The 27,726-nt window shown below is 44.0% G+C and overlaps 2 protein-coding genes across 4 annotated transcripts in view; both read right to left on the reverse strand.

The window, feature by feature from the left end:
- The window catches only part of LOC130201413 (fibroblast growth factor receptor-like 1), a 29,361-nt gene extending 24,891 nt beyond the window's left edge, over window positions 1–4,470 (reverse strand). Inside the window, exons 1-2 of the mRNA XM_056426413.1 lie at window positions 4,217–4,470; window positions 3,704–3,799 (exon numbers count right to left, since the gene is read on the reverse strand). Of these exons, the coding sequence (XP_056282388.1) occupies window positions 3,704–3,788 (85 nt within the window). The 5' untranslated portion in view covers window positions 3,789–3,799; window positions 4,217–4,470. The remainder of the gene's footprint in view (window positions 1–3,703; window positions 3,800–4,216) is intronic.
- Window positions 4,471–6,433: 1,963 nt separating this feature from the next.
- zfyve28 (zinc finger, FYVE domain containing 28) lies at window positions 6,434–27,705 on the reverse strand. Of its 3 annotated transcripts, none has more exons than XM_056427078.1 (14): window positions 27,387–27,705; window positions 15,400–15,540; window positions 12,899–13,036; window positions 12,518–12,720; window positions 12,286–12,375; window positions 12,098–12,187; window positions 11,905–12,006; window positions 10,275–11,807; window positions 9,887–9,982; window positions 8,905–9,068; window positions 8,712–8,828; window positions 8,375–8,476; window positions 8,179–8,282; window positions 6,434–8,046 (listed from the first exon to the last, which is right to left on the reverse strand). In XM_056427078.1, the coding sequence occupies exons 1-14, from the start codon at window positions 27,420–27,422 to the stop codon at window positions 7,915–7,917; spliced, it is 3,048 nt and encodes a 1,015-aa protein (XP_056283053.1). In that variant the 5' UTR covers window positions 27,423–27,705; the 3' UTR covers window positions 6,434–7,914. The 3 variants fall into 3 exon arrangements, with proteins under 3 accessions (XP_056283053.1, XP_056283052.1, XP_056283054.1); XM_056427077.1 differs by having other exon boundaries at window positions 8,375–8,479; XM_056427079.1 differs by lacking the exons at window positions 6,434–8,046; window positions 8,179–8,282; window positions 8,375–8,476; ... (1 more) ...; window positions 8,905–9,068; window positions 9,887–9,982 and having other exon boundaries at window positions 10,441–10,521; window positions 10,651–11,807.
- Between the last annotated feature and the right edge of the window lie 21 nt (window positions 27,706–27,726).

Below are 27,726 nucleotides of genomic sequence, written 5' to 3' on the forward strand. Positions count from 1 at the left end.
GTCTCCTCAGTCTCTTCAGTCTCCTCAGTCTCCTCAGTCTCCTAAGTCTCCTAAGTCTCCTAAGTCTCCTAAGTCTCTTCAGTCTCCTAAGTCTCCTAAGACTCTTCAGTCTCCTAAGTCTCTTCAGTCTCCTAAGTCTCTTCAGTCTCCTAAGACTCTTCAGTCTCCTAAGACTCTTCAGTCTCCTAAGTCTCTTCAGTCTCCTAAGTCTCCTCAGTCTTCTAAGTCTCCTCAGTCTCCTAAGTCTCTTCAGTCTCCTAAGTCTCCTCAGTCTTCTAACTCTGCTCAGTCTCCTCAGTCTCTTCAGTCTCCTCAGTCTCTTCAGTCTCCTAAGTCTCCTCAGTCTTCTAACTCTCCTCAGTCTCCTAAGTCTCCTAAGTCTCTTCAGTCTCCTAAGTCTCCTAAGTCTCCTAAGTCTCTTCAGTCTCCTAAGTCTCCTAAGACTCTTCAGTCTCCTAAGTCTCTTCAGTCTCCTAAGTCTCTTCAGTCTCCTCAGTCTCCTAAGTCTCCTAAGTCTCTTCAGTCTCCTAAGTCTCTTCAGTCTCCTAAGTCTCCTCAGTCTTCTAACTCTCCTCAGTCTCCTCAGTCTCCTAAGTCTCTTCAGTCTCCTAAGTCTCCTCAGTCTCCTAAGTCTTCTAACTCTCCTCAGTCTCCTAAGTCTCCTCAGTCTTCTAACTCTCCTCAGTCTCCTCAGTCTCCTCAGTCTCCTCAGTCTTCTAACTCTCCTCAGTCTCCTACGTCTCCTCAGTCTCCTAAGTCTCCTCAGTCTCCTAAGTCTCTTCAGTCTCCTCAGTCTCCTCAGTCTTCTAACTCTCCTCAGTCTCCTAAGTCTCTTCAGTCTCCTAAGTCTCCTAAGTCTCTTCAGTCTCCTAAGTCTCCTAAGACTCTTCAGTCTCCTAAGACTCTTCAGTCTCCTAAGTCTCTTCAGTCTCCTCAGTCTTCTAACTCTCCTCAGTCTCCTCAGTCTCCTCAGTCTCCTAAGTCTCTTCAGTCTCCTAAGTCTCCTCAGTCTTCTAACTCTGCTCAGTCTCCTCAGTCTCTTCAGTCTCCTCAGTCTCCTAAGTCTCCTCAGTCTCCTAAGTCTCCTCAGTCTCCTCAGTCTCCTAAGTCTCCCCAGTCTCCCAAGTCTCCCCAGTCTCCTAAGTCTCCTCAGTCTCCTCAGTCTCCCCAGTCTCCTAAGTCTCCTCAGTCCCCTAAGTCTCCTCAGTCTCCCCAGTCTCCTAAGTCTCCTCAGTCTCCTCAGTCTCCTCAGTCTCCCCAACTTGGCCCTGGAGCCAGAACACCACTGTTGCATCTTCTTACTACTCAGGAGCTATTTAGACTTTGGGGCATTTGTTTACTGAGAAACTCGCCTCATTACGGGGAAAGGAAATGGAAAACTGTCTCGGAGCCAACAAGCCTTGTGATTTTAAAAGCTCTTGGCATACAACGTATCTCATAGTACCTTATTGTTATGAAACCATGAGGTAACTGCAATAAAATTTACATTTTCCAACGAGGTTGCAGAGCAGTTTGCAAACTCTAAACGTCACCGGGCGCCTCGAGAGGTGAAGAAAAACGTGTGCGGCTTTGAAAATAGGAAATAAAACAGAGAAGCATCCGTGCACAGAAAGGCACTGTATGTGTTGCCTGTTTCTAATTAAATCAGTGTGTGTGTGTGTGTGCAAATGGTTAGCTAGTCCCAGTGCATAACAGAGACACCTGGTGCCTCTCTGTTTCTCCCATTTCTGCAGATCCATATGTCCGGGCTGCAGCATTCCTCAGTGAGTGGAGCCCAGTGGTCCCCGCCTGTCACCACATTAGAGGCTCTGCTGGGACACATCACTGAGCACCTCCTCCAGCTGCTGGGGGTGGCAGAGCACCAGAGGGGGAGGAAAGAAGGCGTCGGGATGGAGGAAGTGCGGGGGTTCCTATAGGAGGTCTGAAGAAATAATTCTTGCTTGGCCAGTCGCAAAGTCGTAGCAGTGGAAAGAGGGAGGGTCTGTATGTGTGTGTGGGCAGGGGGTCCGGGGTCAGATGTCGCCCGATGACTGACAGCAACAGGCTTAAAATCGTTCGCCTAAACTTACTGTCTTCTGGTGTGCTGCTTGAAATGTTGAGACAACAGCAGTAAAGTAACACGTCCGACGTGTTTTTACTGCTTTACACACACGTCAAAAGGGGTCCCGTCCTTTAAAATGTCATTTACATTTGTCAAAGATGTCATCGTACATTGTTAAATTTTACAGGAACAGTTTTATAGCCGTTCTGGCCTTCGCTGCCCAGCGACGGCACACGTTTCGAGTCAGAACCCACCGCTTGTAGTTCACAGGTTGTCAGAGTCAAGCTGTTGCTTTTGGACTGTAACACAGAACGCACTGTGTGAGCGGGAGCTGCTGCTGCTGCTGGGGGGAGAACTGTGGACGATCTACTCTTCACAGCGAAAAATCATCTCGGTGCCAACTACATATCTGCTGATGGTCAATCTGTGAGAAATCATGAAAAAACAGGCAGGACATAATTCCCTTTTGTCTGCCGTTTTATCAGCTGGACTTCCACTCTCCAGCATCCGCTTGGATCCTCCTTTGGGTTTCTCGTTTCACATCCTGTTAATCTGTAAACATTAATTGCGTGTCTAATCTTATTTAGCCTTTTACGTCTTGTTTACTTTTTGGGTTAGTCGAGCCGTGAAGGCACGGCTGCCCCGCTGTGAATAAGGCATTGTCTGCAGACCCGCAGATCTAATCGCCCCTTCTCAACTGCCGCCAACCCCCCCCCCCCACCCCCCACTCAACCTTGATCCCTGATATCTACATCGGTATTATACCTATCGGACGCCTCTTGAATTCACTTCCACGCTGAGCGGGAGAGAACAGAGAGGCAAGTCGAGTCCGCTCGCTTTGCCAGAGTCTTCAGGGGAAATGTGTCTGGCTTTCAGATTTCTCTCATTAAAGTGAAATTTGGCCTCGGTGTTTGACTCATGCTGCTGGATCGCATCAAGCATGGTTCAGTAGCCAGAGATGGTGGATGAAATCATAGAAGTTCTCTTGACAGTTATTCATGACCTGTTGACAACCTCACTGTACGTTGTCCTTATAAAGAAAAGTATTGACACTGGCAAAATAAACAGGGCAGCGAATTGTGGTCAGACTGAGGTCTTCTCCTCTGCACTCACTGTTACGGTCATGAACACGCACACGCGTACACACACACACACACACACGCGTACACACAGATGCAAGTCAGTCTTTTGGCCAGCCACATGAGAGCTCGACTCTCACACTAACTTGTGTTCGTTCACCCTGGGAAGCTGATGAATGATGTTTGTTTGGTTTAGCTGTAGTGAATGTGCGCACACACACGCAGACACACACTCGGCCATGACTGAAACACACACGAGCTGGAGGTAGGGGTTGGCCTGGTCTCTCTCATTCGCCTGCCCGGTGTTGATTTTGGGCCCTGTTTAGAGATTTTTTTTCTTCTTATTTTTCCGTCTCTTGCTTCTCGGTGTGAAAAAGTAAAGAGTCCACAGAGAGTTTCTTCACGCTCACATGAAACCAGCTCGTAAACTTGAGTTATAATGAGCTTTGAATCTGGTGTTACTTCCAGGGTTTAAAGAATGGTGTCAGTCAGTATCAAGGTATTAAATAGAAATTGTGATGTTGGTACTATCTGTATATTTTTTTATGAGAGGAGGAAGGAAGGTTTATGAAAAGACTCTTACCTCTTGCGCAGTCAGTCAGTAAAAACGCCTCAAAGATGAACAGCACGACCTTCAGGACGCCCATACTGTCCAAAGACAACTTCATGTCCCCTAAATCTGAGAAACACATGATCACTGATCCAGACACATGGAGGATGTATGCATATCATACCGTATCACAGGATTTAAAGAAAGAATAGCTGTTTTTTTAATGTTGTTCAAAATAACTGGTTCTCAAACTAGACTGCAGTTGCACATTCGGGTCTAAAATGTACCCCAAATGAACTCATTTTATAATAATAAAGTTATTTAAAGATACTATTCCGTGTCACACACTGTTTGGGGTCTGTCTGGGGAGACCGTTGCAAAGTTAAAGAAGTCTAAATATTTAAATAACTTAGCTAACCGTTTATATTTGCTCATCTTAAAATAACACTGATGCTCCTCACTTGTGAGCATGAAAATAAACAGGAACATGTTGTAGAAGGAGGAGGAGGGGGGGGGGGGGTCATTATAACTGCGTCGATCACGTACCTGGATCCTGGATGAATGAAGTCAGCCCCGTGTCAGCCTCTTGACGCAGATGTGTGGCGCTGCGGTCCGCGCTGAGCCCATGAATCAGTGACAGCGGTCGACTTTTCCCCGACCTCTAAGTGACCAGCACGCGCTTGTATTCGAGGAAAAATAACGGATTCAAAAGCGGAATAAAACCGGACGCTTCCATGAACCACAACAAAAGTCCCATATGCTAATCTTTTTTTTTTTTTTTAAGTAACGGCGGTGTCCTGTGTGTGCGGCGCGCTCCGCGGAGTGACTCCCGGTGCGCGCGGAGCGGAGACCCGTTGGCCGTCCCAGCGCCGCAGCGGAGAGCCAATCACAGGCCGCGGAGCCGTGCTCGTCCCCGCTGGAAGCTCCACGCACGAGCACAGCAAACTGAGTAAAGGAGGATATTATTACTAATATAATAAACTTTAATAATGAGCCAATTCAGATTTTCTGGGTAATTAATTTTCTCTTCTTTTTTTAAAGAGAGACGTAAAGCAAGGCGGAAATACGAATTTGTCAAAGATAAAAGGATTGTATTCAAGTGATATAGTTTAATCAGTTATTTTTGTGTGAAGAGTTGTTGCTCTCGTTTAGTTTCCACCGTGTTGTGCTGTTTCCTGAGTGAACGCAGTCTTTATGGGAGACGCAGAGTAAAGGTGTTCCCCATTTCTACCAGTAGATGGCAGCAGAGGATGAATCTTTAGGACAGTTATTTTTACGATACTGCTCTCTCATACACGCAGGGAGATGTGAGCTGGCAAAGTTACAGCTAAGTTATGCTCAATAAATGAATGTCAAAAAAATTCCAACATATCATTAGTATTTGCTGTGGAAGCTGAGCTTGTAGCGGCACAGAGTATTTACCTTAATGTACATGCAACACACTTATACTCATGGAAACGGAATTAAAGGAACTTATTAAAACGTTTGACCACAAAGCCGTTTTTCACAAAAAAATGCAAATATCAGCCTATATGTTACTGGTTAAGATTAATTGAAGATGGGGGCTGTGGGCGGCAACAAGTTTAACATTGTATAACCTTATATACTTGCAGAGGATGAGCCACATGTATAACCTCTTGCAAAACGTATATCAGCTAATGAAAGTGTGGAAAAAAGAATTTTTGAATTTCTGACACTGAAATTAAAATACTAACATCGAAATAACCCCTTTGTGGTGCAATTTTGTTTATTGCTTACTGACTTTAAATAGAAGACATCTAGAAACGTTGTCCAAGGGGATGTCTATTTCCCAGATCTGATAAATGTGATGTCTTCTCCAAAGAGTGTCACTGGATCAGATACAAGTACACGTGAGCTACTGCTCTTATTTCAGGAAGGTCATGACCTGCTGGTGTAAATGTGTTTGAGACCAACATGTAACCTGGGGAAACTAAATGAGTGCGACAACTCTTCACACAAAAATATCTTTGATTAAACTATATTACTTGCATACAATCCTTCTATAGGCTTGTCTTTTATTTTGACAGACTTCTACTTGCCTGCCTTGCTTTTGTCTTTCAAAAAAACAAAAGAAGGATTTGCAAAAAACTGAATCGGCTCTTTATTAGAGTTCTGTTCTCTCGTATTATTATTATTATTATTATACACAAATATCGATGATTAAGTCCACATAGCTATATCAAAAGGGAGCTAGGTGACGACTAAATGTCAGAAATTGTACATTTCTATTGAAACCAGGTCTGGCATACAACCTTTGTCTTTTTCTATATTTAAGGGTTCAACAAATTAAAACATGTTTCAGTACTGTGTCTCCCTGTGCAATGAATGATAATACAAGTGTAAGACAATGCCATGAACGAGTGCTGCCACCTAGTGGTTTCTTTCTTGACCAGATATAACTCGTGGATTCTACAGCTCCAGTTCCCCAAACGCTTATGATGGGTTGACAGCAGAGGTCAAAGTTCATGTATGTGTGCAAAGTAAATTAAAGTGTTGATTAAAGTCAAGTTAAAGTTTAAAATCCACACCATTTGATATCTTGGATTTCATAAGTTTTCTGTGGAACTGTACATTAGTATGGCGTTACCAATTAGTGGCAGGAAAAGGCTCTTTTTTTAAAATTGTATTGGACTATAATAGACAGTACGTCCATTAATCCAGGACTCAAATCTACAGACGCATTTCAAAGCAGAAATTCAATGGTACTTTGTTGTAAAAAATAAAGTGGAGATATCATCAGTCGACATTTTAAACAGGAAAAAGTAATTTATTTCAATATACATCGCATTTAAAACTATATAACATTATTTGTTTGTTGAATATTTTACACAGCTCTTATCATGGAAATGAATTAATAAACTGGATACCCCTCCCTTTAATTACTGCATGATTCTTTGTATTTTACATCAAAGTAATTATAGCTTCATACATTATTTTTGTTCTTTATAAAAGGAAACAAACATACCTTTTCAAAGTGAGTTCATATGTTCTCTGATGAAAACTAGATTGATTCAAGAGTAGTGAGTGATTTTGATTATGTAATGCCTGAGAAACTGCTTTACACCAGAGCAGAAGGGACATGACGAGATATCTCACGGGTGTTGCTCAAAGGTCCAGATTTGACACACAAACTGTGACATCATGGAAGACTCTTTGTACGCGGTCAATGGAAGCAGATTCAAGAGCAGAAAAGGAAGTCAGGTGCAAATGATGTTAATCTGGGGACAAAATATCTGTTCTTGTCCAACAGTACAACCAGAGCAAAAGCTGGAAGTCAATTTGTGTAAACCCAAATCAGTACAATTTATCCCTTTAAAAATGGCCTATAACTACAATGTATATAGCTACATACCATCTCTAAAATGTGCAGGACCATTGCAGTTAGTAGTAATATTGTAGGAAGATAAATCAATGGGCAACAATTGGCCTGTAGGCCAGCACATTAGAAGGCCTCTGGGTTCAAAACAAACTGTACACGGCATGGTGACGAGGCCACCAAGCGAAGAGAGGTCAACTCTCCACTGGGGGGCCTTCGAGACCCGACAGCGATGACTCGGGAATCCCTTTTAATCATCTCAGTGTGCAGCGGAGTCCTCAGAGAGAAGCGAACATGCCGGGGTGTGACTGTAGACGCTCGCCACAAAGAGCTGAGCGGTCAAACGTGATGGAACCTGGACACCTTTTCACAAAGTGATGCAGAATTACACATTCATTGCTATTAAAAAGCATGAGAGAATCTTAATATAAAAGCTGTCTGTGTTTCATGTTTGCTTTACCATGACTGGTAGTGTGGAGAGGTTTGCTTTCCAGTTCCCATATAAATAGCAAATGTTTACTGAAGACATTGCAGCGTAGCTATTACCAGATGTATCCTTATTTACATGGTTATCATGACTTACATTCTTTTGAGTAATCCAGGGGGGGGGAGCCCTGGCACAATTGTAGGAAGCTCGTATAAGCAGAGAAAATATGTCACAAGTGCTTCAATTTTACAACTAAAACAACGTATCAAACAAAGTGGCCTGTTCTGATTTTGTGCTGCAAACTGCTACAGAGGACCGTTGCACAATGTCAGTTCAAAATCTGTTATTGCCCGTTCATCCGCTCTCTCTCTCCTTTACACCTCTAGAACTCAGGCAGGCATTTGTGAATCATTGCGTGTTGGCTGGGAGCCGCGATCAAACCCTTTGGTTGCCAGTCCCTCTGAAGCAACAGTTGTGCAGTTAGATGCCGGCCTTGTCGCTGTAGAAGGGCGTGACGTGAAACACGTAGCAGTGTGTGCAAACCCTGACGGGCTTCACCTGGCCGTACCGGGGCAACGGAGCAGAATGGGAGGAACAGCGCGAGCAGAAGATCTGAAATGACACGGAGGACAACGTAGAAGTTACAATCCATATGACGCATTGCATGAATCACCGGTTTGATCAACTGCACATTAAACTGAGAATTCCGCCACCTCGACTCCCTCAGACTGAACGTCGTTGTACCTTTCCACAGCTCCTACAGTGATGCTTCCTGCGGATGACGGTGAAAGGAGCCTTGCAGGCAATGCAGGAGTTGCAGTCTTCATCCGGGACCCAGTCTGGAGGGTCTAGACGGAGAGAAGCACGGTTAACACAAAGGAACTGCAGGAAAGAGGACGAAAGGGAACAGATTGATACGACTGCCGGTGTATTTTCTGACCTTCGAATTGGCCGTCTCTGGCCTTGGCTGCCAATTCAGATGAGGAAATGGTCTCCTGACAGAGGGCGCAGTCTTCCAGCACGGCACTGCGCAGCACAGGCCCTGCTGGTCACCACAGAACAAGAAAGCGGCAGAGTGAGTGACTGATTGTTTTTCTGTGTGTGTTAGAAGCACTGCTGCAGATTTAATGGATTAGTTAGACAATATAGTGAAGATGTTTTTCAATCTTTACAAGCCAACACAAACACATTTTGTATTCATACTAAAAAAAGGCATTTCTGTATTTTAATAATACGGTACAATGCACTGTACTGCATGTAGAAAAGACGTTCCTCACCTTTCTTTTGGCTCTCGCCGTCTCCCTCCTCACACTTGGTCGCCATGACTTCAAACAGAGTCTTGAGGATGCTGCGAAGGTCACTGGCATAGTTGGTCTGCAGCTGGTCAGCGACACCTGCAGCACAACAGAACACAACATTGGTATCGAGATGAGGCCGTGGCAGAGCCAGAGAGGCGGAGGGGGCTTTTACCTGATATACAAACAAAGAGACGGTGGATGAGATCGCTGCTGCTGTGGAAGCGCGAGCGGATCTTGTTCCTGGCAGCCAGCTTGGCGTTCTGCAGGGCCAGCTGGATCTCCCGATGGTCCAGGTCCTCTGACATCCCTGAGCTGGGGGTCAGGCTGCTGACAGGGCTGGAGGGGAACACATCATATTTCATCCATTGGTGAATTTAATCTTTCAGTTGAGAATTCTTCACTAATATATAAAGCATATGCAATTAAGAAGAACATTCCTGCCGGTGGCTATGAGGCTCTACAACAGATCACCTCTTGCCAGATCATAATATTTACACTATGTTGATCTGAACTTCACACATTTTTTATTTACACTACACACATACACACACTTTGCATACTGTCTATATTTAATATTTTTATATTTAATTTAATTTGTCATTAGTATTGTGTATGCATATATGTTATATATATACATATATATTTTATTTTATATTTTACTTGGTATACTTCTTGTATATATCAATATCTTTCATCCCTGTTTTTTATCTTTTGTTTTATATTTTATTTTTTATTCTTGTGTGTTTAGTTTATTGGTGCTGCTACTGTTCCGACAAATTCCCCCTTGGGGATGAATAAAGTATATATCTATCTATCTAAAGTAAATAAATCCACTCCCCAACTATTTCACAAATTTGTCAGGAATATGCCGTTATCATTAAATGGTATTTACATAATGTAAATTAAAATCAATATTGCAACATCTGTCTAATTAAATCTGGTCTAAGCCAGGAGGCTAATTAATGCTGTGGCCTGTCGCCCATATGGGAAGGGCTGACACTTCAATCCATTCTAACAAAGGAACACCGGAACAAACAAAGTGTCTTTCTTATCTTTTATGCAAGGACTCCGTTTTTAAGCTATTGTTTTTTTAGCGTGGGCAGGGGAAAAAAACACTCACAAATGTAACAGTGACACACACTTGTATGAGTTACCTGGGAGTGTATGGACTGCTTGACAGACTACAAGTGGTGACCGACACACTCTCACAGTCACTACCTGACACAGAGCTGAGGGGAGAGCTCTGAAAACTAAAAACAACCAAACAAATAATAAAAAAGAGGATGAATACAAGTGGTACAGAATGAAATGTATATACACAAACGCAATGGCAAAAGAAACATACAGGTATAAATAAAACTAAGGCAACGTAAGGCAAAGTGCAAAATGAGAGAATGGATAAAAGCAACAGAATAATTGAAAATATATATTATAATATGGTGAAATAAAACCTCGTTACATTGATGCAAGATTGTGTAAAGATCCTACCCCTCCCCAAATTAATCAAAAAGCTAGTTAAAGGCCTCAGAAAAGACAGCACACCTGGAGCTTATCCTGCCGTCTTCTTTGGTGTCCCTCTTCAAGTCTTTAGTTCCTGGCGTGTCCTTATCCGTCTCCTCTTCCCTCGGGCGGCCCCCAGTGGCCTGCTGCCTCTTCCCATTACGCAGCTGGTGGTTGCACAGGGAGGGTCCATCCCCACCACTGGAGCCATGAGGGTGATGCCCCGGCCATGGCGCCACAACCAGGCACTTCTCACATAGCTGTGAGTTTGAATCCTCTTCCAGGGACTCTGCAGAGCAGCGAGAAGAAGAAGGGGGATTCAACGGAGCGAGCGCACCCTTGTTGCGAGGCCCGTGACCTTGTGGGGGCAGACGGCGAGCAGAAGACTGGAGGACAGTGCCGGGAGCTGCCGTCTTACAGTGGTTATCCAATCCGAGGGCGAGGCCTAACCCGAGTCCAGTGGACTCTGCGGTGATGGCATCCTCACGACCATCCTCACAGCTCCCACAGCAGACACAGGAGTTGAGCAGGCAGTGGGTGGCCACCAGGGGGCCACCGGGCTCAATGTCAGAAGGAGCTGGCCTCGGCAGCTTGTCCACGACCAGCTCTGTCGAGCTGGGGGAACAAGGGTTGAAGATGACCGTTGCAGAGAGCTTCATCCCACCCATACGGTGGGCGATGACCTCAGCCGTTTCGGACGCTGCCCCCTCCAAGCCCATCTCCCACCCGTTGGTGTAAGTCAAGGAATCAGAGCCGAGAGCGGAAGTGCAAGGGGGACACTTTGCTCGGGGACAGTGTGTGTTCTGGCCGCGTGGCTGTGGGCACGGCTGCTCTGACTGGGCTTCGGCGTACCGACCGTTCCCGGCGGAGTCCGGCTGTGGTCCCAGCTTGCACTGCACAGGACGAGCAGACTCCTGCACGTTGGAAGGAGAGGAGATACAACGACAAGCCTCTTTTGAAATGCCGGTGACGCCATCTCCCGCTGCGTCCAGGTCCTCCATGAAGAAGACCTTGTCTTCCTCCTCTAAATAGACGCCTGTCCTTCCTCGGCCCACCTGGAGCCTGCGAGGAGACGCTTCAGTGCTGGAAGACCCACTGGAGCCTCCTGCCTCTCCTCTGTGGGGACGGTGTGCTGGCGACTGACCCTGGCTGGGAGGTGACAGAAAGGTGGACATTTCGTCCCCCACACGGTACACCATCATGTTGAGCTGCTCCAGTTCCTCCTCGTCGTACTGCATGGAACAGGCCAACTCGGCCTCTTCGGCCTCCTCACACAGCAGGCCCTGCTCCTGCTCCTCCTCTCCCATCTCTACCTCCTCCCAGCCTTTTTCCACTTCAGCCGGCCCATCCTCCTGGCTGGGACAGACACATGGAGCCAGATGCTCTTGTTCACCCTCACTCTCCCCTTTGGAGGCATCATTAGCGGGGCTGGAGGGCGAGTGATCCTCTTGGACTGAAGCTGGTGAGCCGTCTGTAGTCTGCCCCTGGTCCGCGGACAATTCCCCGTCTTGAGTGATACACAGATGTTTTTCTAGTGTCATTAACTCCTCCTCATTAAGGGTATGGAGCAGGTCTCTGCAAAAGAATTGAAAGATAGTTGAAATACAGAAAATGTCATACGTACAAGAAAATCGATTATTTGGATGCAAAATTAAATATTCATGGTCCGTACCGGATTTTCTTCAATAAAGTGCGAAAAGGCCGGAAGAGCTCAGACATGTCCTCGGATTTTCGGTCTAGGTTGAGAGGTCCCTCTGAATACACGACCAGCCCACTAGAAAATATGTTTAAATTCTATAAGAGGGCAGGAGAAGAAAGACGACAAGGGAGTGGGTGGAAGAATGGAAAGGACAGGTAACTCTTACCATACGATGGCTAGTCTGGGAATTGTAAACATCAGTGCGGGTTCATAGTCATCGATCATGTCTTGTGTGAGATATCCCAGCTTTAGGGCCCTTGGAAAACAGAAGAGGAAAAAAAAACATGATAAAAAATGTACCACATTATCTCCAGATATTATTTAAATTCCGGTCCACTCCGGCAGTAAACTCACCTTTCCACCGTGTCGCAGAAGAGCACAATCACTTCCTGCTGAACATAGTATTCTTTGGGGGACTTCACAGGCACCATGGCTGACACATAACTGTCAACGGAAGAAAAATAGAATTGGGATGTAATGACATTCACAGCTTTTTTTCTTTTTCTTTGGGAAGAGTCTTTGAAGATGATAAATGTGGATTATTCTCATCACTACAGTTGCCAATACTGTCGGGCCCTTCACCTACCTGAGCTCAAACTCAGCAAAAAGGCTGTCGAAATGTCGCAACGCGTCCTTCATGCGGTCCGTGTACAAGTTGAGGTCTCTCAGGGCCTGGTCTCTGGTGATGGTGCGGACCTCCTCCAGGTTGCGTGTCAGGTCCTTGGCCAGGGGCCTCATTGCTATACTCTCAATCTCTCTGTTCATGATGATGGAGCCGGCAGCCAAACACTACACGAGAACACGCATATCATAAATCATCCGTCAAATCATTCTTATAAAGAAATGAAACCTAACAAATGATGTTTACAACAGCACACTTAACAGTGAATGCAATATGTTTATGCACGAATGTAGGACTCGTGCAAGATTGTTTTCCTCTGGACGGATGCTCGAGGGAGAACGGTACCTCAGCCCCAAACCACAGCTGCCCTGCCAAGTTGTCATGGCGAATCTCCTCAGGGAACTTGACAGAAAAGTCCCTGTTGGCCCGGTCGTTGGGAATACATTCATCCATTATCTGATTGATAATGTTCAGCACACTGTCCTGCAGATAAACAAAAGAGTGACAGAAAATACAATTCAACAAACCATTTTTTAAAGGATAAACCATTTTCTCAGTGTTGAATTCAATAATCCCGGCGTCGTCTCTTTCACGCCGTCGTATTCCAGCGTTTAAAGACCATTGATCGGGACGTGAATGAAAACTATTTGCCGAGTGCATGAGACCATTATGGCCCCCGCAGTTATATTCTCCCTCAATGAAAACATAAAACATCGGCCCGTAATTCTAGTTGTGAAAATGCAGTGTCACACGCAGCGAGAGCTAATCAAGAGCTTACGTGCCGCCGGCATGTACGGCCGCCATAACAATGACTTACAATGAGCCCTTCGCTCTAACGCAGCTGCACTGTGCACTGTAATCTCGTCAGGCACAGCACTGCGTCTTTCTCTGCTGGCCCTGAGGACAAAGATTAGAACGCTTTGAGAAGGAGAGCTGAACCACTGATTCCTTTACGACGGTGTATCTTTGCCCGGCACGAGTACCACCCCACTGCGTGTGAGCGTCTCCCAGCAGGGGACCGCGACGATACCCTTCACTGCTGTCGGTTTCATATCATCAGGAGGGAGTCACTCTGGCGTGACACCTGCGCCTGACGAAACAGACGCGCTTCTCTCCTTTTTACAGCCTACCTCTCACTCCTTTCACCATCTCAGGCCTGTTATCTTCCTCCGTCTCCTGTGCAGGCCACCGGACTAAATCTTTGTCCATCTCAAACACGCATATGCCCGCTCGCCGGTTCCAGCAGGCCGCACAGTGAGAGCAGCAATGCCAACATAATATGAGCAGCATGCCAGCAAGCCCCACAGAGACCCATGAATAAGAGCTGATGGCAGCAGTGGCAGGTTCAAGTGCAACATTTTCGCTCGAGTGCGCTTGCCCTCTCCTCTCTGGGCCTCGAGGCTGTGGGGGTATCACGCCGCTCAATTCATTCTTCAAAATACATACCGGACTCACCGCGACGTTTGGAGGGACCGAATCGGAGACAAACTTGAGGTACGGAAACATCTTTAAGAAGAGCTATTTTTTATTTTGGTTTTATTTTGTTGTGAGTGCTGTATTGGTTTGTGTAGATATAAATGTGTACGGATGGGTGTAGGTAAACTGTGTAGAGACTGTGTAGATGTATAAATGAAAGGAAACAGAGCCATACAAGGGGAGGGGTGGGATGGGGAAAAGTTTGTGTCATGTTTTTGTTTTGTCTTGTTTTTTTTGTTTTGTTTTTCTCCTTGTTTTCATCTTATGTATAAAAGAAGAAGAAAAACATCATCCTTGTGTAGTGATTTCTACAAGGTTATACATTTGAATATTTTCTTTTTGTAAAATAATATTTTCAGCATAACAAACTGTAAATGCTATTTCACAACAAATATTCTGTAAAAATACATTTGTGTTAATAAAAAAAATGTAAAAAAAGAAGAGCTACTCGTTCAACTGCTTCTGCTGAAAAGTCTAGACGGTGAACAATTCGGGGCGATGAAGTGGATTTTAATAGACAAAGGAAGAAGAGCTTCACAACAATGAAAAGAGAGAGAAACTGCAAACACGTAGCAGAGAAAAACAAGGTGACAGGCTGGCAGAGGCCAGGATGGAGGGGAAATAGACAGAACAGTTGGGGATCAAGTGATGACCTTATTAAGTGGTTCTCCCCTGGGTGCTGAGGTAGTGGGGGGAGGCTGAGTCACAACAGGCTAGAGGACGACCTCCCTCCACCACCTCCAGCTCGCTCAGCGTGATGCAGCGCGGCAGTCATCACACATGCACGGCAACACCTTATTAGCTCCTCTCAGCCCTGACCACGGAGACCCAAACAGAACCGGTAGACACTTAGCGTTTCATTCACAGAGGAAAAACAAAAACACATTACCTCAATCAAGGCTAGCTATGAAATGCCTCTCACCAAAAGAGGCCGCTCTTGTAACCATTTACGAAAGAAACAAAACAGTTCAAACACAGTCGACTCATCTCATATTATCTAAACCACGAGGCGATCCGAGTTCGACAAATCGAGCCGATGTCTTCTTTTAGTCTTCTGGACAAACACGGCACATCATAAAGACGTTGCTGCTCCAAAGACTGACACTCTGAAAGACACTCGCTTCGTTTGACCGACTCGCATCGCTGAAACTTCACCGCAGCTCCTATTAAAGAATACAGTTATTGCACCAATCGAAGACATCTGTGTCTCCTATCGCTTTCATTTCAGGTGCATGGGGATGTCGTCACGATGATTACAGCAAGCACAACCTGTTTCAACGCCGACTTCAAAACCAATTCACAAAGGCTGAGCTTTAACTTAATGAAATGAAAGACAGAGAGGCGATGGCTGTGGGCTTCTCGCTGCTGACCTGACAGGAGCGGAACTGGTTGACCAACAGGGTACATCTCTGAGGGTCCTTCCGGCCGTCCAGGCCGTCCAGCTCAGTGGCCACTTGATTCAGTTCTTCATCGGCGTAGTAGAACTGGGCCAAGAGCTGAGGGTCCGTCCTCTGCACAGAAACACAGAGAGACGCAAGGAGGTCATTTTCAATACTGGTGTCGCTGTTTATGAGCAGCCATACAGACAAAGTGTAATAATAATAATAATAATAACTATATTTATACAGCATCTTTTAAGAGAGTTTACAAAGTGCTCTACAGAGAATCATGATGAGATAATGCCGCAGCCAGATAATATATTCTCTCATTTTGGATTTCTTTCATCGGTCTAAAAAGTTGAAACATGGTTTTGGGGTTTTCTGTCACCGGATAAGTGAGTATCGATTATTGCTGGTAACTAAAATGTGAGCAAAGTGATAATGTTGTGCAGATACATTTTGTGAGTACAGATAAACAGTACCTGAGCTGTCAAATCACCCGAGCCAACCGTACATCTCTAAACACAATATTAGCATTGGGAATATCAAAGCAAACCAGATTTCTATCTGACCCAAAACAGATAACGGCCCAGTGCGAGCCAGGACAACTTGGAAGTGAAGAGACAACATGCTATGTTTTCTGTTATCAGAGGGATGAGAGAAACAGAATCTCACTAAACCGTGAGCGATATGAATAAACTCCCCAGTGTCCAACGCCTGCTATTCCAATTATTAACTTCATCTGCAGAACCTAGTCACTGATGTCGTGCATTGAGGAAATCCGGCAACATCAGTCTCGATGTGCTCTGTTCTGGACCTTTGTTCAGTCATTACACTTCTTTCCATGTGTAGCACTCGGGGGAATTACTAACATGTACAATACTCAGAGCTCTGCATGAGGGAATTATCGAGTCAGACGTGGCCAGCTGCATTCTCAAGAAAACCAGCTTCTGAAGCACGTTGGTGTTGACAGGTGGAGTATTTATGTGAGCGTACTTTCATCCACTCTGTATGGAAGTCTTTTATTCACCTGACCTTCCGCTTTAAGTTATGAACCCCATTATCTTGCGAATAAACCATGAAACTGAGAGTGATGTAGAAGGAGCGGTCATGTCCAGGCAATACAAGAATAACATCAAGACAACAAAATACAGCAGCATACTTCCAATCTGGAGGGACGAAAATTAAAATCAGGTAAGTCTCGGCCATCTTCACGACAGATCTCCCAACACAAGGCATCGGTCGTACGAACATCCACGCATTAACACACGTTCAACTAGAACGGGCACTCGGTAGAGCGCATACCTTCGCATATCACAAGATTGGGCATTGAATTATGAACATGTTGGCATTAGTTGGATAGAAATTGACCGCGCTATCTTAAAAAGAAGATTTTGACCTTTTCATGACCTTGACCTTGACCTTTGATCCGATCGATCCCAAAATCTTATCAAGTGGTCCCCGGATAATAACCAATCATCCCACCAAATTTCATGCGATTCGGTTTAATACTTTTTGAGTTATGCGAGTAACACGCATACAAATAAATAAATACACGGCGATCTAAACATAACCTTCCGCATTTTCAATGCGAAGGTAACGAGTACGGGACGGTAGGTGATAGGATATGGCATGAGTCCTGACAGGAGGAGTTAACAAAAGGTTAATATAATGTGAAAACTCCCCAGAAGAGTGGGTGTAATAACAGACGCTGGCCCTCGAATAGGATGTATGTCATTATCTCCCACCATGCTCCTCTCGAGGTGTGTGTGGGGGGGGGGAAGAAACACTGACAACACACTAGGTAGGGAAGAAACACTGACGCACGCACACACAACGATGGATCAGTCGTCTTGCTTAGACCGATCCAACATTAAATAAGGTGTCTGCAGAACGATGAAGAGTATTTAAAATCGCATCAACAAACACTGAGAACGCACAAACGTCCCCGGGCTCATGGCGACCGCAAACCGCGAGGACCCGATGACGGCACAGGAGCTTAGAAAGGACGGCGTGACTGTGGCAACTCAAAGTCCGTAAACAGGCTTGTTTTGCCTGCCATTCACGCGTCAACAGCCGGTAAACAAACTCCACCGAGTCAAAACGAACACTGGGATTTACCGAAACCTCTCCAAGACCGTTTCCTTTAAGTTTGCGGTGTTTCCTGTTGCTCTCCCCGTGGGCCCTGGCTTCTCTCTCTCTCTCTGAATATGATACATGGTGCTGTTCCCTCACTCGCCCTCATTAATAATGAAACAACCAAGGAGAAAACACAAGGATAGAAGTACAGCTAGAGTGCTTACAGGTTAAATCAAGCCGCACGAGGGGAGTCACAGAGCAGCAGCAGAGTGGCGAACTCCTCTTGCTCAAGGACACTTCAATTGCCAAAAATCAATAATATTCCTGCAGACTTTGTTCATCGGTGTGAATCTTTATGTCTCTGCCATGTCATATTTTGGGAAACAAGCAATGCAGAAGAAGGCATCTATTCCAAAGTAAAACAGGCAGCTCTAAAGGCTGTGTGTATTACAGCAGGAAAACAAAGTGTTTTACACTCCTGAAGGGTTCTCTCTCTCAACAAGGTCACATACATGCTCCATGTGTAAATAATCTGTGAAGAATGGGAATAGGCAGCCATGGTAATATCGCGCCAAAAAACAAAATGCTGTACCTAGTCGTATTCATTATTGCGTTGGCGCGACTACAATGGAAATCAATTTGAGTGGAACGTGTAGGCTAATGGGAAATCAGCACAAAGACAATCTCACACAACAATGAGTGAGTCTATGACACGAACGCCGTGACGATCAAACAGGAAACAAGAGCGGGAGACGGCGAAAGACCGTTCTCTCGCCGAGGCACAACACGGCCCGCGAAACGGTGGCATTCGTTTTGACATTTTTGAAGCATATAGAGCGACGCTGACGGAGGAAGCAAAGAAGTATTTGACACAGACGGCGTCCTATAGCTTCCTCCTGCTGCATTCCTCACACGAGAGAGAACATTTCTGCAGCATTGCATCATGGGGGAAGAGTCAAAGGCAGGAAACGTTCAAGACATGTTGATTCACCGGCTGTTTGTGGGTTCAACCTGAGCCCACCTGGAAGGCAATTGGCGACTTCACGGAGATGGTTATCGACACATTGAAATAGGTTGACTTTTTTTTTTAGGAAATAATTGCACCTTATAACTAGAACGGGCACTCGGTAGAGCGCATACCTTCGCATATCACAATATTGGGCATTGAATTATGAACATTTTGGCATTAGTTGCATGCCAATTGGATACAAAATTGACCGTGCTATGGTAAAAAGAAGATTTTGACCTTTTCATGACCTTGACCGTTGACCCGATCGATCCCAAAATCGAATCAAATGGTCCCCGGATAATAACCAATCATCCCACCAAATGTCATGCGATTCGGTTTAATACTTTTTGTGTTACGCGATTAACACGAATATAAATAAATAAATAAATATATATATACACGGCAATCAAAACATTACCTTCCGCATTTTCAATGCGAAGGTAATTAGGAAACAAATACACCTTATAATCATTTGGTGTAACTTTTAATAATTGACAAAGCTATCTTGAGCTTGCTAAAATATGCCCGGTTAAAAGGGAAAACAAAAAGAGGTCGTGGGATGAGGTAGAGACGTAACACTTTGATCACAATGCTGAATGTTAACTGGGTTAAGCGGGAAGTATTTTCGCTAAAATGACAAACATAAGGGAAGCGGTTTCAGAAAGATGAGGCCTGCCAAGGCATGAAATACAAACTAATGCTGCGTGTTTAAAATGTGAACGTAAACCGTGCATGGTGACATTCACTTTGTTACATAGACGATGAGTTAACGTTCATGTTAGACTCTGAAAAGCATAACATCGGTTGGCACAGACTAAAGTTTCGGCTTTGGCGTGTACATGACAGGTGTAAATGGTTGAAAAGAATTGCAACTATTTATAACGAGAAAATAACAAAAAGCTTGAAAACAATACCTTGCTACAAGGGGAAATTCAAATTGTTACGCCAATGTGTACACCTGGGCATCTGGACCCTGATCTCACGTCAGCTCCACCAATAACAGCTATACCGTGCGTTAGAAATGAGTCAGCAGGTTCAGCGCCCCCCCCCCCCCCCCCCCCCCCCGTGGCGTGGATGCTGCTGCTGTCCTGGGTGCCCTCTCTTTGAGATGACTCAAAAACTCTTTCCAATGTGGTCACAAAACCCATCATTTCAGACTGTTAGGCTCCCACAACTTCATCCACAGGGACAATTACTGCTAAGCCCCCTCAATCACACCGTTTGACGATGACTCAGTCAGTTCTGTTTAACATTAAATCAATAACAGGCGACGACAGTGCGATTGATATTTCGGTACAATCAACATTTTAAACACCTCGCCCGGCTCCCCCCTTTAGCCACTGATTCTGGACTTCACTTCTACTCGGACTGCGTGGATGATGGAGGCCGTCGGGCTCATGCTTCATGGCGGCCGGAGCATCGGTGCGTGCACATTGAGCCCACTTCAGGGACTTATGAGAAACCTTGCCTCTGGCCTCCGTACTCTATTCCAGGCTCAATTTGCTGCCTTCTGGCTGCCTTCCAAGGATCAGAGGCAAATATTGTGGGGGTGTTGGAGGAGGGAGGGGGGACCAGTTCACTCCGCTTCATCCAGTCAGTTGGCAGACTGGCAAAAAGAAAGCAGCCGGATGCAGTTCATCGCCGTATTTATTATTCAGGGCTCAGCACAAAAGCCCAGGCAAGAGCAAGCGAATCGTTTTGGTGACAAACAAGCAAACTTCCCCGACCATTATTTAGATTAAGTTTGGCGGAACAAAAAGTGTCATCTTTCTGAGAATACAGTGCGATGTGCATTCAGTCGTGTCGAGTCATTCTCTTCGAGTTCCTTCGTTCTCGTTCGGCTTTCATCGGGAGTTTATTTCCTCACCCCCGTGTTGTTTTCTGCGGCCACAAAGTTATCGATGGTGAACTTTCAGGCGCGACCGCCTATCGTTTACGTTTTTAACATAGATCTGCAATTAAATCGACGGCAGTGATCACAGACTGCAGAGTATGCACTAAACGGCTGAAAGTTGGATCCAAAGCAGACGACAGATTAACATTCATTGACTCGATACATTAGGAGTGCTCTGCCCATCTGGACTGATGGCATAATCTGTGTGCGTGTTTCCTCTCAGAGGACTGTCCTAATCTGGCATTTGAACTAAGCAATGACCACTGCATGTGCCTGGCACATGGTTTAGCATGACGGGCTGAGGTGACACGAGAGAGAGAGAGAGAGAGAGAGGGGTGTCCATGATCCCCCTTTTGTAGTGTGGTGACATCCCTCTTCCCATCGCAGGGATGTTCTTATGCAAGAAATAATCTGGTTATACAATCCAGAGCTGTCTGTTACATTGTGACTAGAGAGATGGTTGTTGAATTTTAGATTTACAAAATCAACAACTTTACATTTGTCATACACAAAGGACAGAAATACTGGCGTGGCACGTCTGACATTTAGGAACGAAACTCAAACAACACAACAACGATGCCCCGACGATTTTTCTGTGAAATTGGGACCCGCGTTCCCTTTTCACGACTGAGGATATGCATGACGCACTAATTCCGTCCACATACCGTTCATTGTTACCAACAGTGACTGAGCGCTGGCCTCGCCCCGGCAGCACTCCAGGCCTCCCCCCATGACAGCTGTGTGCAGCAACAACACGTGCGAGTACACACACATCTTTGATTGCCGTCTGCAGAGATTAAATGGCTGCAATTCAACATGCTTATGCAACTGGGATCGCACCAATAAACAAGGCGCAGTTCTGTTTGCATTTTTCCGGACGAGCGTGTTTAAAATGCCAGTAGATCAGTCAGACATTGCTGACTTTACTTTTGTAAAGTAAGTCATCTCATCGGAACTACAAGAGCGTCGTAATTCAACATCCATCTATTGTACACAAAGTGTTTCTATTAAAACACGAGTTACAATATTAATGTTCTCGAGTCCAGTAGGTAGAACCAGTGGAGCTCCTAAAGAGACATCCTTTCATCGTATCTGCTGCCAACTGTAACCGAGGCCTGAATCTAATCCCAAAAATACAGGCTTACTGTTCGCCTCTTTTCCCTTCCCTCTCCCGTGCTGATAAGACGGAGCCCGAAGCAGAAGGGGTTGCTGGCTCTTTCTAGAACAATAAAACTCATAATACAGACAAAGGACACCTTGAATGTTTGTTTATCATCAGTGACAATGAAAATAGGAATTTACACCTTTGATCAGAGAGGCAATAATTACAATTATTACCAATAAGAAACTGGGTGTAGATAATAAATGCAGCCCATCAGTCGATAACAAAGACAAGCTAATTTTCTTTGGTCGCGTTAAATTTCACTCCCACAGCAATTTCCTTTCAATCATCTCCACACCTCGGACAGCGAGCCCCGATTCCCCAAACCGGCAATGAATTTAAAAAGGCCTTCAATCACCGGGCCCGTCTCAATCTGCACTCGGGTCAGCCCTCTAAATCCCGGCAGCTGACACCAAATCAATTACCGCTTGGCTGGTCGGGTACGCAGAATGAGACGTCCGCAAAAGAATTCCAGAAACGAGGCTAAATATGAAGCCGCGCCGGCTGCTGCTCAGCAGTTTGCCGTTCCCTCTTCCATCGACTCTGTGCCCACACTGCAGAATCAGCGGGGAAGAGCTCCCTGTTCGCTTCAGCTGCTCTCAGTTCTGGCGATGGCACGTTCGCGATATTCACAGAAACAAACCAGGATCGTGATGAATGACAAATTAAGTGCGAATAAGAAGGTGAGCTGAATCAGATGACCGGCTACAGCTCGGCCCGTCGCACTCAGAAGAGGCGCTGCAATCATTCCTGAGGAAGTCAGCCGGATTGACTGAATGTGTGCCAGGGAGAAAAGTGACGATCTGATGAAACTATGCAAAGAGGCATTTGTCTTTAATGTTATATTTTCTCTCACATGATATGTTAATTCAGAAAATGTACCTATATTTATTTATATTAATTTAGAATATATCAAGTATAAACTGAATGCATGTTTAAAGAGGAGCAGGGGTGAATCTAGAGACTAATCGTTTGTTCTAATGACAGATAATTGTGAAAATTGAATTTCCAACCACAATTTCCTGCCCCGATGTCGATAAACGGTTTATTGTGTCCAACAATCAGTCTCAAACCAAATTATATTATATTACAATTAACCCCACCAAAAAATAATAAATCCTGCACTTGGGCCTTTTGGCGCAATTGACCAACTGAAACCACTTAAAGACAATATAAAAATGTGTCTTGGGTTTTCAAGTGCAAAGCCACATAATTTTTATTAATTCTGTGGCTTTCATTAATTTTAATGATATTCATTTCTAAACCAAACATTGCACTGGTTCTCGCTATCATCTAGGTTTTAATGCATTTAGATATCACCTTTACAATGAAATACACGTTTATATTACCTTAAGATGCAGTGCAATCATAATGAGTGCCAAGAGAAGACCTTTCCAACTGTAGTTTGATGTTTTTAAATCCCACATTGGTCTTCTATTCTTTCTATGTTGTTATATACGACAGATGAAGCTGCATAAGGAACACATTACAAACAGAATCCATCATTCTAATCTAAAAGGACGCCCTGCATATGATACGGCACCGACATGTCGCTTTTGAGACGACACATTTGTGCTCCACTAAATGATTCATTAAATAGCACTGTTGACATAAAAATGACATAATAAATAAATGGAATAAAAAGGGTGTAACTAGTAACTTACACTGAAAAACTATCCTACTTGTAAACTGAGAACTTTTCTGATGGATTCTTCTGTTAACCCTTGTGTTGCCTTCGGGTCATTTTGACCCGAATCAATATTACACCCTCCCCCCGCCTTTGGGTCATTTTGACCCGATTCAATGTTTCACCCTCCTGTTACCTTTATATTTACTAACATATTTTACCCTTTGGGTTCAATTTGACGCCAGCAATTAAAACCTCCAGAAAATTATTAGAATTAATATTGTTTTCCAAGTTTAAGTGTGAGGCACTTTATGTTTGTTTGTTGACTACCGAAAGAACACCGACATTAAACATTGAATGGGGTCAAATTAATCCTAAAGCGGGGGGAGGGTGTAATATTGATTCGGGTCAAAATGACCCTAAGGCAACACAAGGGTTAAGATGACCATGATGTGATTATATTCTTCTAAAATAATTAGTGTGCAAGAAGCAGTGACCGGTCAGATGGAGGATGGATTACCTTATCAAAGTAATCAGGCATTCGCATTGCATAGGTTCCTCCACGCTGATATCCGTTTGACATTTCGCTAAGAAGGAGTGCAGAAAGGATCAGCGAGCCACGCACTAACCTGTCCGGTTAGTGGGGAAAGAAAGGCAAATTAGTCGCATCCTGTGGACGGTGCGAGCTGTGGGCCTGTCACGCTGACCGATGAGGTGGAATGGAGCTGAAGGTCAGCTCCTGAATGCCCGATGTCATAACAACCAAGAGAGGAGCGCAGGCTACAGACCCGTCTAACATCTCTCTTTCCCTTACCAGTCACTCTGCAAGTTTGCCACTGATGACTGAGAGGTGAGGATACAGTGGCCATTTTGACTGCGCGGAAACCTGAGCCAGGTCTCGTCTTTTTTGGAGACTGCAGGGATTTGTGCTGAAGCAGATTTTTTAAATATTTTTTTATACAGGACTGTCTCAGAAAATTAGAATATTGTGATGAAGTTCTTTATTTTCTGTAATGCAATTAAAAAAACAAAAATGTCATGCATTCTGGATTCATTACAAATCAACTGAAATATTGCAAGCCTTTTATTCTTTTAATATTGCTGATTATGGCTTACAGCTTAAGAAAACTCAAATATCCTATCTCTAAATATTAGAATATCATGAAAAAGTATACTAGTAGGGTATTAAACAAATCACTTGAATTGTCTAATTAACTCGAAACACCTGCAAGGGTTTCCTGAGCCTTGACAAACACTCAGCTGTTATAAATCTTTTTTTTTACTTGGTCTGAGGAAATATTAAAATTTTATGAGATAGGATTTTAGAGTTTTCTTAAGCTGTAAGACATAATCAGCAATATTAAAAGAATAAAAGGCTTGCAATATTTCAGTTGATTTGTAATGAATCCAGAATGCATGACATTTTTGTTTTTTTAATTGCATTACAGAAAATAAAGAACTTTATCACAATATTCTAATTTTCTGAGACAGTCCTGTATGTCTATCTCTGACTTCACCCTCTCTAAAGCCTCTCTACTTATCTAAAACATTTACCTGCAGAATGTCAAAGTCAAAGGTCAATGAATGAGCAGTCGAATAAAAGCACGCAAAATACCTATCGCGGTTATTATTTGGGAGTTTAAAGGTTAGCTACAAAAACTAGATAAACCAGTTTAAAGGCAGAGAAGGAATGTGAAAAAGATCCTTTATTTGAGTTAACTATTCCAGCTTTCCCTCCCACAGCCTTCCGGGTGAGCAGTGCAATCCATTCCTACTCTATTTTTTTTCTCCAGAAGTTGGCACTTTGATGACAGAGTCAATAGACAGGTACGTTATGATCGGCAGCTGCACTCTACTCTCGCACTGGGGGGAGATTGTGTAGAAGGGGCTAAACAAAGTCATCCTCAGTGGGACTTATCTGGGGTAGTAAAGAGCAGTTCTGGAAATATCAATTGTACCGCTTCAGTCAGGGTAACATGCCAATTCAACGGTTTTCTGTCTACAGGAGAACATGAGTTCAATAATAAACGGTTCAACTATCAATGCCGGATTATGTGGGTTGGGCACAGATTTTAATTCTGACTGAAATATCTACTCGCTGTGATCAGAATCTTCCTTTTTATGACTGTTGTCTTTCATGATTGGCATAATAACAGAACAACTTTTCTCCTCACTCCTTTGAGGCAGAACTGCTCATTTAAACCCACAGACTTATGTGTAATTCTGTTAATTCCTACCATGGCTGTGATTTGGCAGAAAAGGCACTGATGTCATAGCTCAGTACTTTAGAGTCAGTAGTCATTCATGGATATGACAATACTCTGGTGAACCCCAACACTTAGGCCTAACCCCAACAATGGGCCACCAAAATGCTGGGACAGCAAAATGGTAAACAGAGAAGAGACGAGTGACGCAGGTGTGTGTCTGTGGTAAAGAGCAGTTGGACAATCTATAATCACAGCTATTTTATCATAACTGACACGACTGCACTGTTGTTGTTTGATATGGAAACACAGTTGAGACTGACTTATCAATGTATACTGCCAATCAGAAATACGTGTTGAGAACCCTTTTAAATTAAGCAAAACATCTGATATTATGTGCTGAGAAAAACCACAAAGAACTACAGTCACCAACATGTTTAAGAGGCTGTTTGCAGTATATTTTCCTTCAATAAATCATGCAAGATCAGCTGTTTATGTGCAGCGCTTACGCCAATATACCGACAGAATGCCCTGCATTAAAACACACTGAAATGTTGGCTTGCTCTGGACTTGGATACGTGAACTAGAGGAAAACCTCGGTCTTCAGCCTTGTCCTCAAAAGTAAAGATTAGCACAAAAGAGTACAGAAAGTTGAAGGAAATAAAAAATGTAAGCAATAATGATTTTATATAAATGCTCTACAGTTGATAGTAGCACCCGTACCCATCCTCCAGAAGAGGCTGAATTAGAATATTGCGCAGTTCAAGTACAAGTGGTGTGCAACATTTCGCAAAGTGCTTCACTATTTGCTCAGTCTTCCCAGCAAATATAAAAAGGTACAAGAGGACATGAGTAATTTGGTCAAGTGCATATAGAAAGTAAACCCACGTTAAACATTACAACATCCAAAGCTCAGGATTATTTAGAGGTGGGTGAGAGCAGTAGGTGTTTCTCATTCCAATTTGGGCACACAATCTGTGCAACTCTGACTAAATGATACAGCACCAAAAATTATAAACTGATCAATGATTACTTTATTCAGATAAATACAGTTTAGCATGAATGCAACTTAACTCATTATGTATTTCTCCTCCTAAAACCTAAAAGTAAACTAGAATTAACTCCCTTGAGAAATATTTGTATTCACTCAAACTAAAAAGTGCTGAAGTTGGCATATATTTCAACTGTTCAATTAACAAGACGATCAAGCCTTCCATGCAACATCGCTGAAACAAATAAGACATTTAAATAAACATTTGAGAGAGAAAAAACGTTTTAGATAATCAATTAAGAATTTCAGGAATTTTCCAAGCTTAAATGTAGTTCCAGCCTCTCAGTTGGGAGATTTTTCAGATTTTCTTTGTATTATGTGAAAGTCAATTAAATTAGATTAGAACTATAAGTCAATTCCCTGACATTTTATACCACATAATCAATCAGTTAATTCAGAAAATAACCCTCTGATGAATTGATAATGAAGATAATAATTACTTGCAGCCATCAAATATAAATACTTTTAATTATTATTATAATTAAATCATATTTACTTCGATATTTCGCAACAGACGAATTTCATATGTCGTAAAATAATTACATTATTATTAATATTGTTACTAATATTATCAATATTGTCTCGTTGTTATTGCTTTCGTTGCTGCTATTGTGTCATTAGTATGATAATTTTACAAAGAATGTTAGAATATAATACGAGAATAAAATCACTTCAATACCTAACGTTAATGACTTGCCAGCTGAAGGTAAGGCAGTCAGTTTAATTCACTGTGTATCGTGAGGCGGTCACATTGTTCGCCGTGCCTGGCACAAAACAACAACAACAACAACAACAAAGGGAATGCTGCTGGTTAATACAGTGTAACATTAGGAACACTGGCTAACGTTAGCAGTCTCCCTGGTCGGCTGCTTCGCTAGCTCTCCCCCAAAGCGATGCAGAGAAAACGGCCGACTGCAAAGCTGACACCGCGAGCGAACCCAGGACAACTTACCTTGGGCTTGTACAGCCACTTCCGAAAGCGGTTCATCGTCCCCTCGCCACCTTCCTTTGTCCCCGAGCCCTCCTCTCCTCTCCGGTACCTGTGTGTCTGACAGTCCCAGCGGCTGCTCGCTAAGCTAGCTCGCGCTGTTCCAACACGCGAAGTCTACAAAACACAGTATTTGCTAAGTTGCCCTGAACGTTACAGCGCAGCTCTGGACACGTGCAAAGTAGAGACTCGATCACGAAGACTTATTCCCATCTTCGCTGGATCCCGAGGTTGCCTGTCTGTCTCCCACTTTCCAAGTCCCAAGGATCCAGACGAGCGGAGCAGCGACGGCTGTGCTGCTCTC

Source organism: Pseudoliparis swirei, chromosome 11 (assembly GCF_029220125.1).
Source record: "Pseudoliparis swirei isolate HS2019 ecotype Mariana Trench chromosome 11, NWPU_hadal_v1, whole genome shotgun sequence".
Classification (NCBI taxonomy): Eukaryota; Metazoa; Chordata; class Actinopteri; order Perciformes; family Liparidae; genus Pseudoliparis; species Pseudoliparis swirei.

Bases quoted from the DNA above. Each gene is read 5' to 3' on its own strand.
- zfyve28 (XM_056427077.1), bottom strand. From the start codon at position 27,422: ATGAACCGCTTTCGGAAGTGGCTGTACAAGCCCAAG. The intron at 13,037-15,399 runs GTCAGCAGCGAG...GTTTATCTGCAG, and splicing joins ACCAGTTCCGCTCCTGTCAG to GACAGTGTGCTGAACATTAT. The intron at 12,188-12,285 runs GTGAGTTTACTG...CTGTTTTCCAAG, and splicing joins TTCTGCGACACGGTGGAAAG to GGCCCTAAAGCTGGGATATC.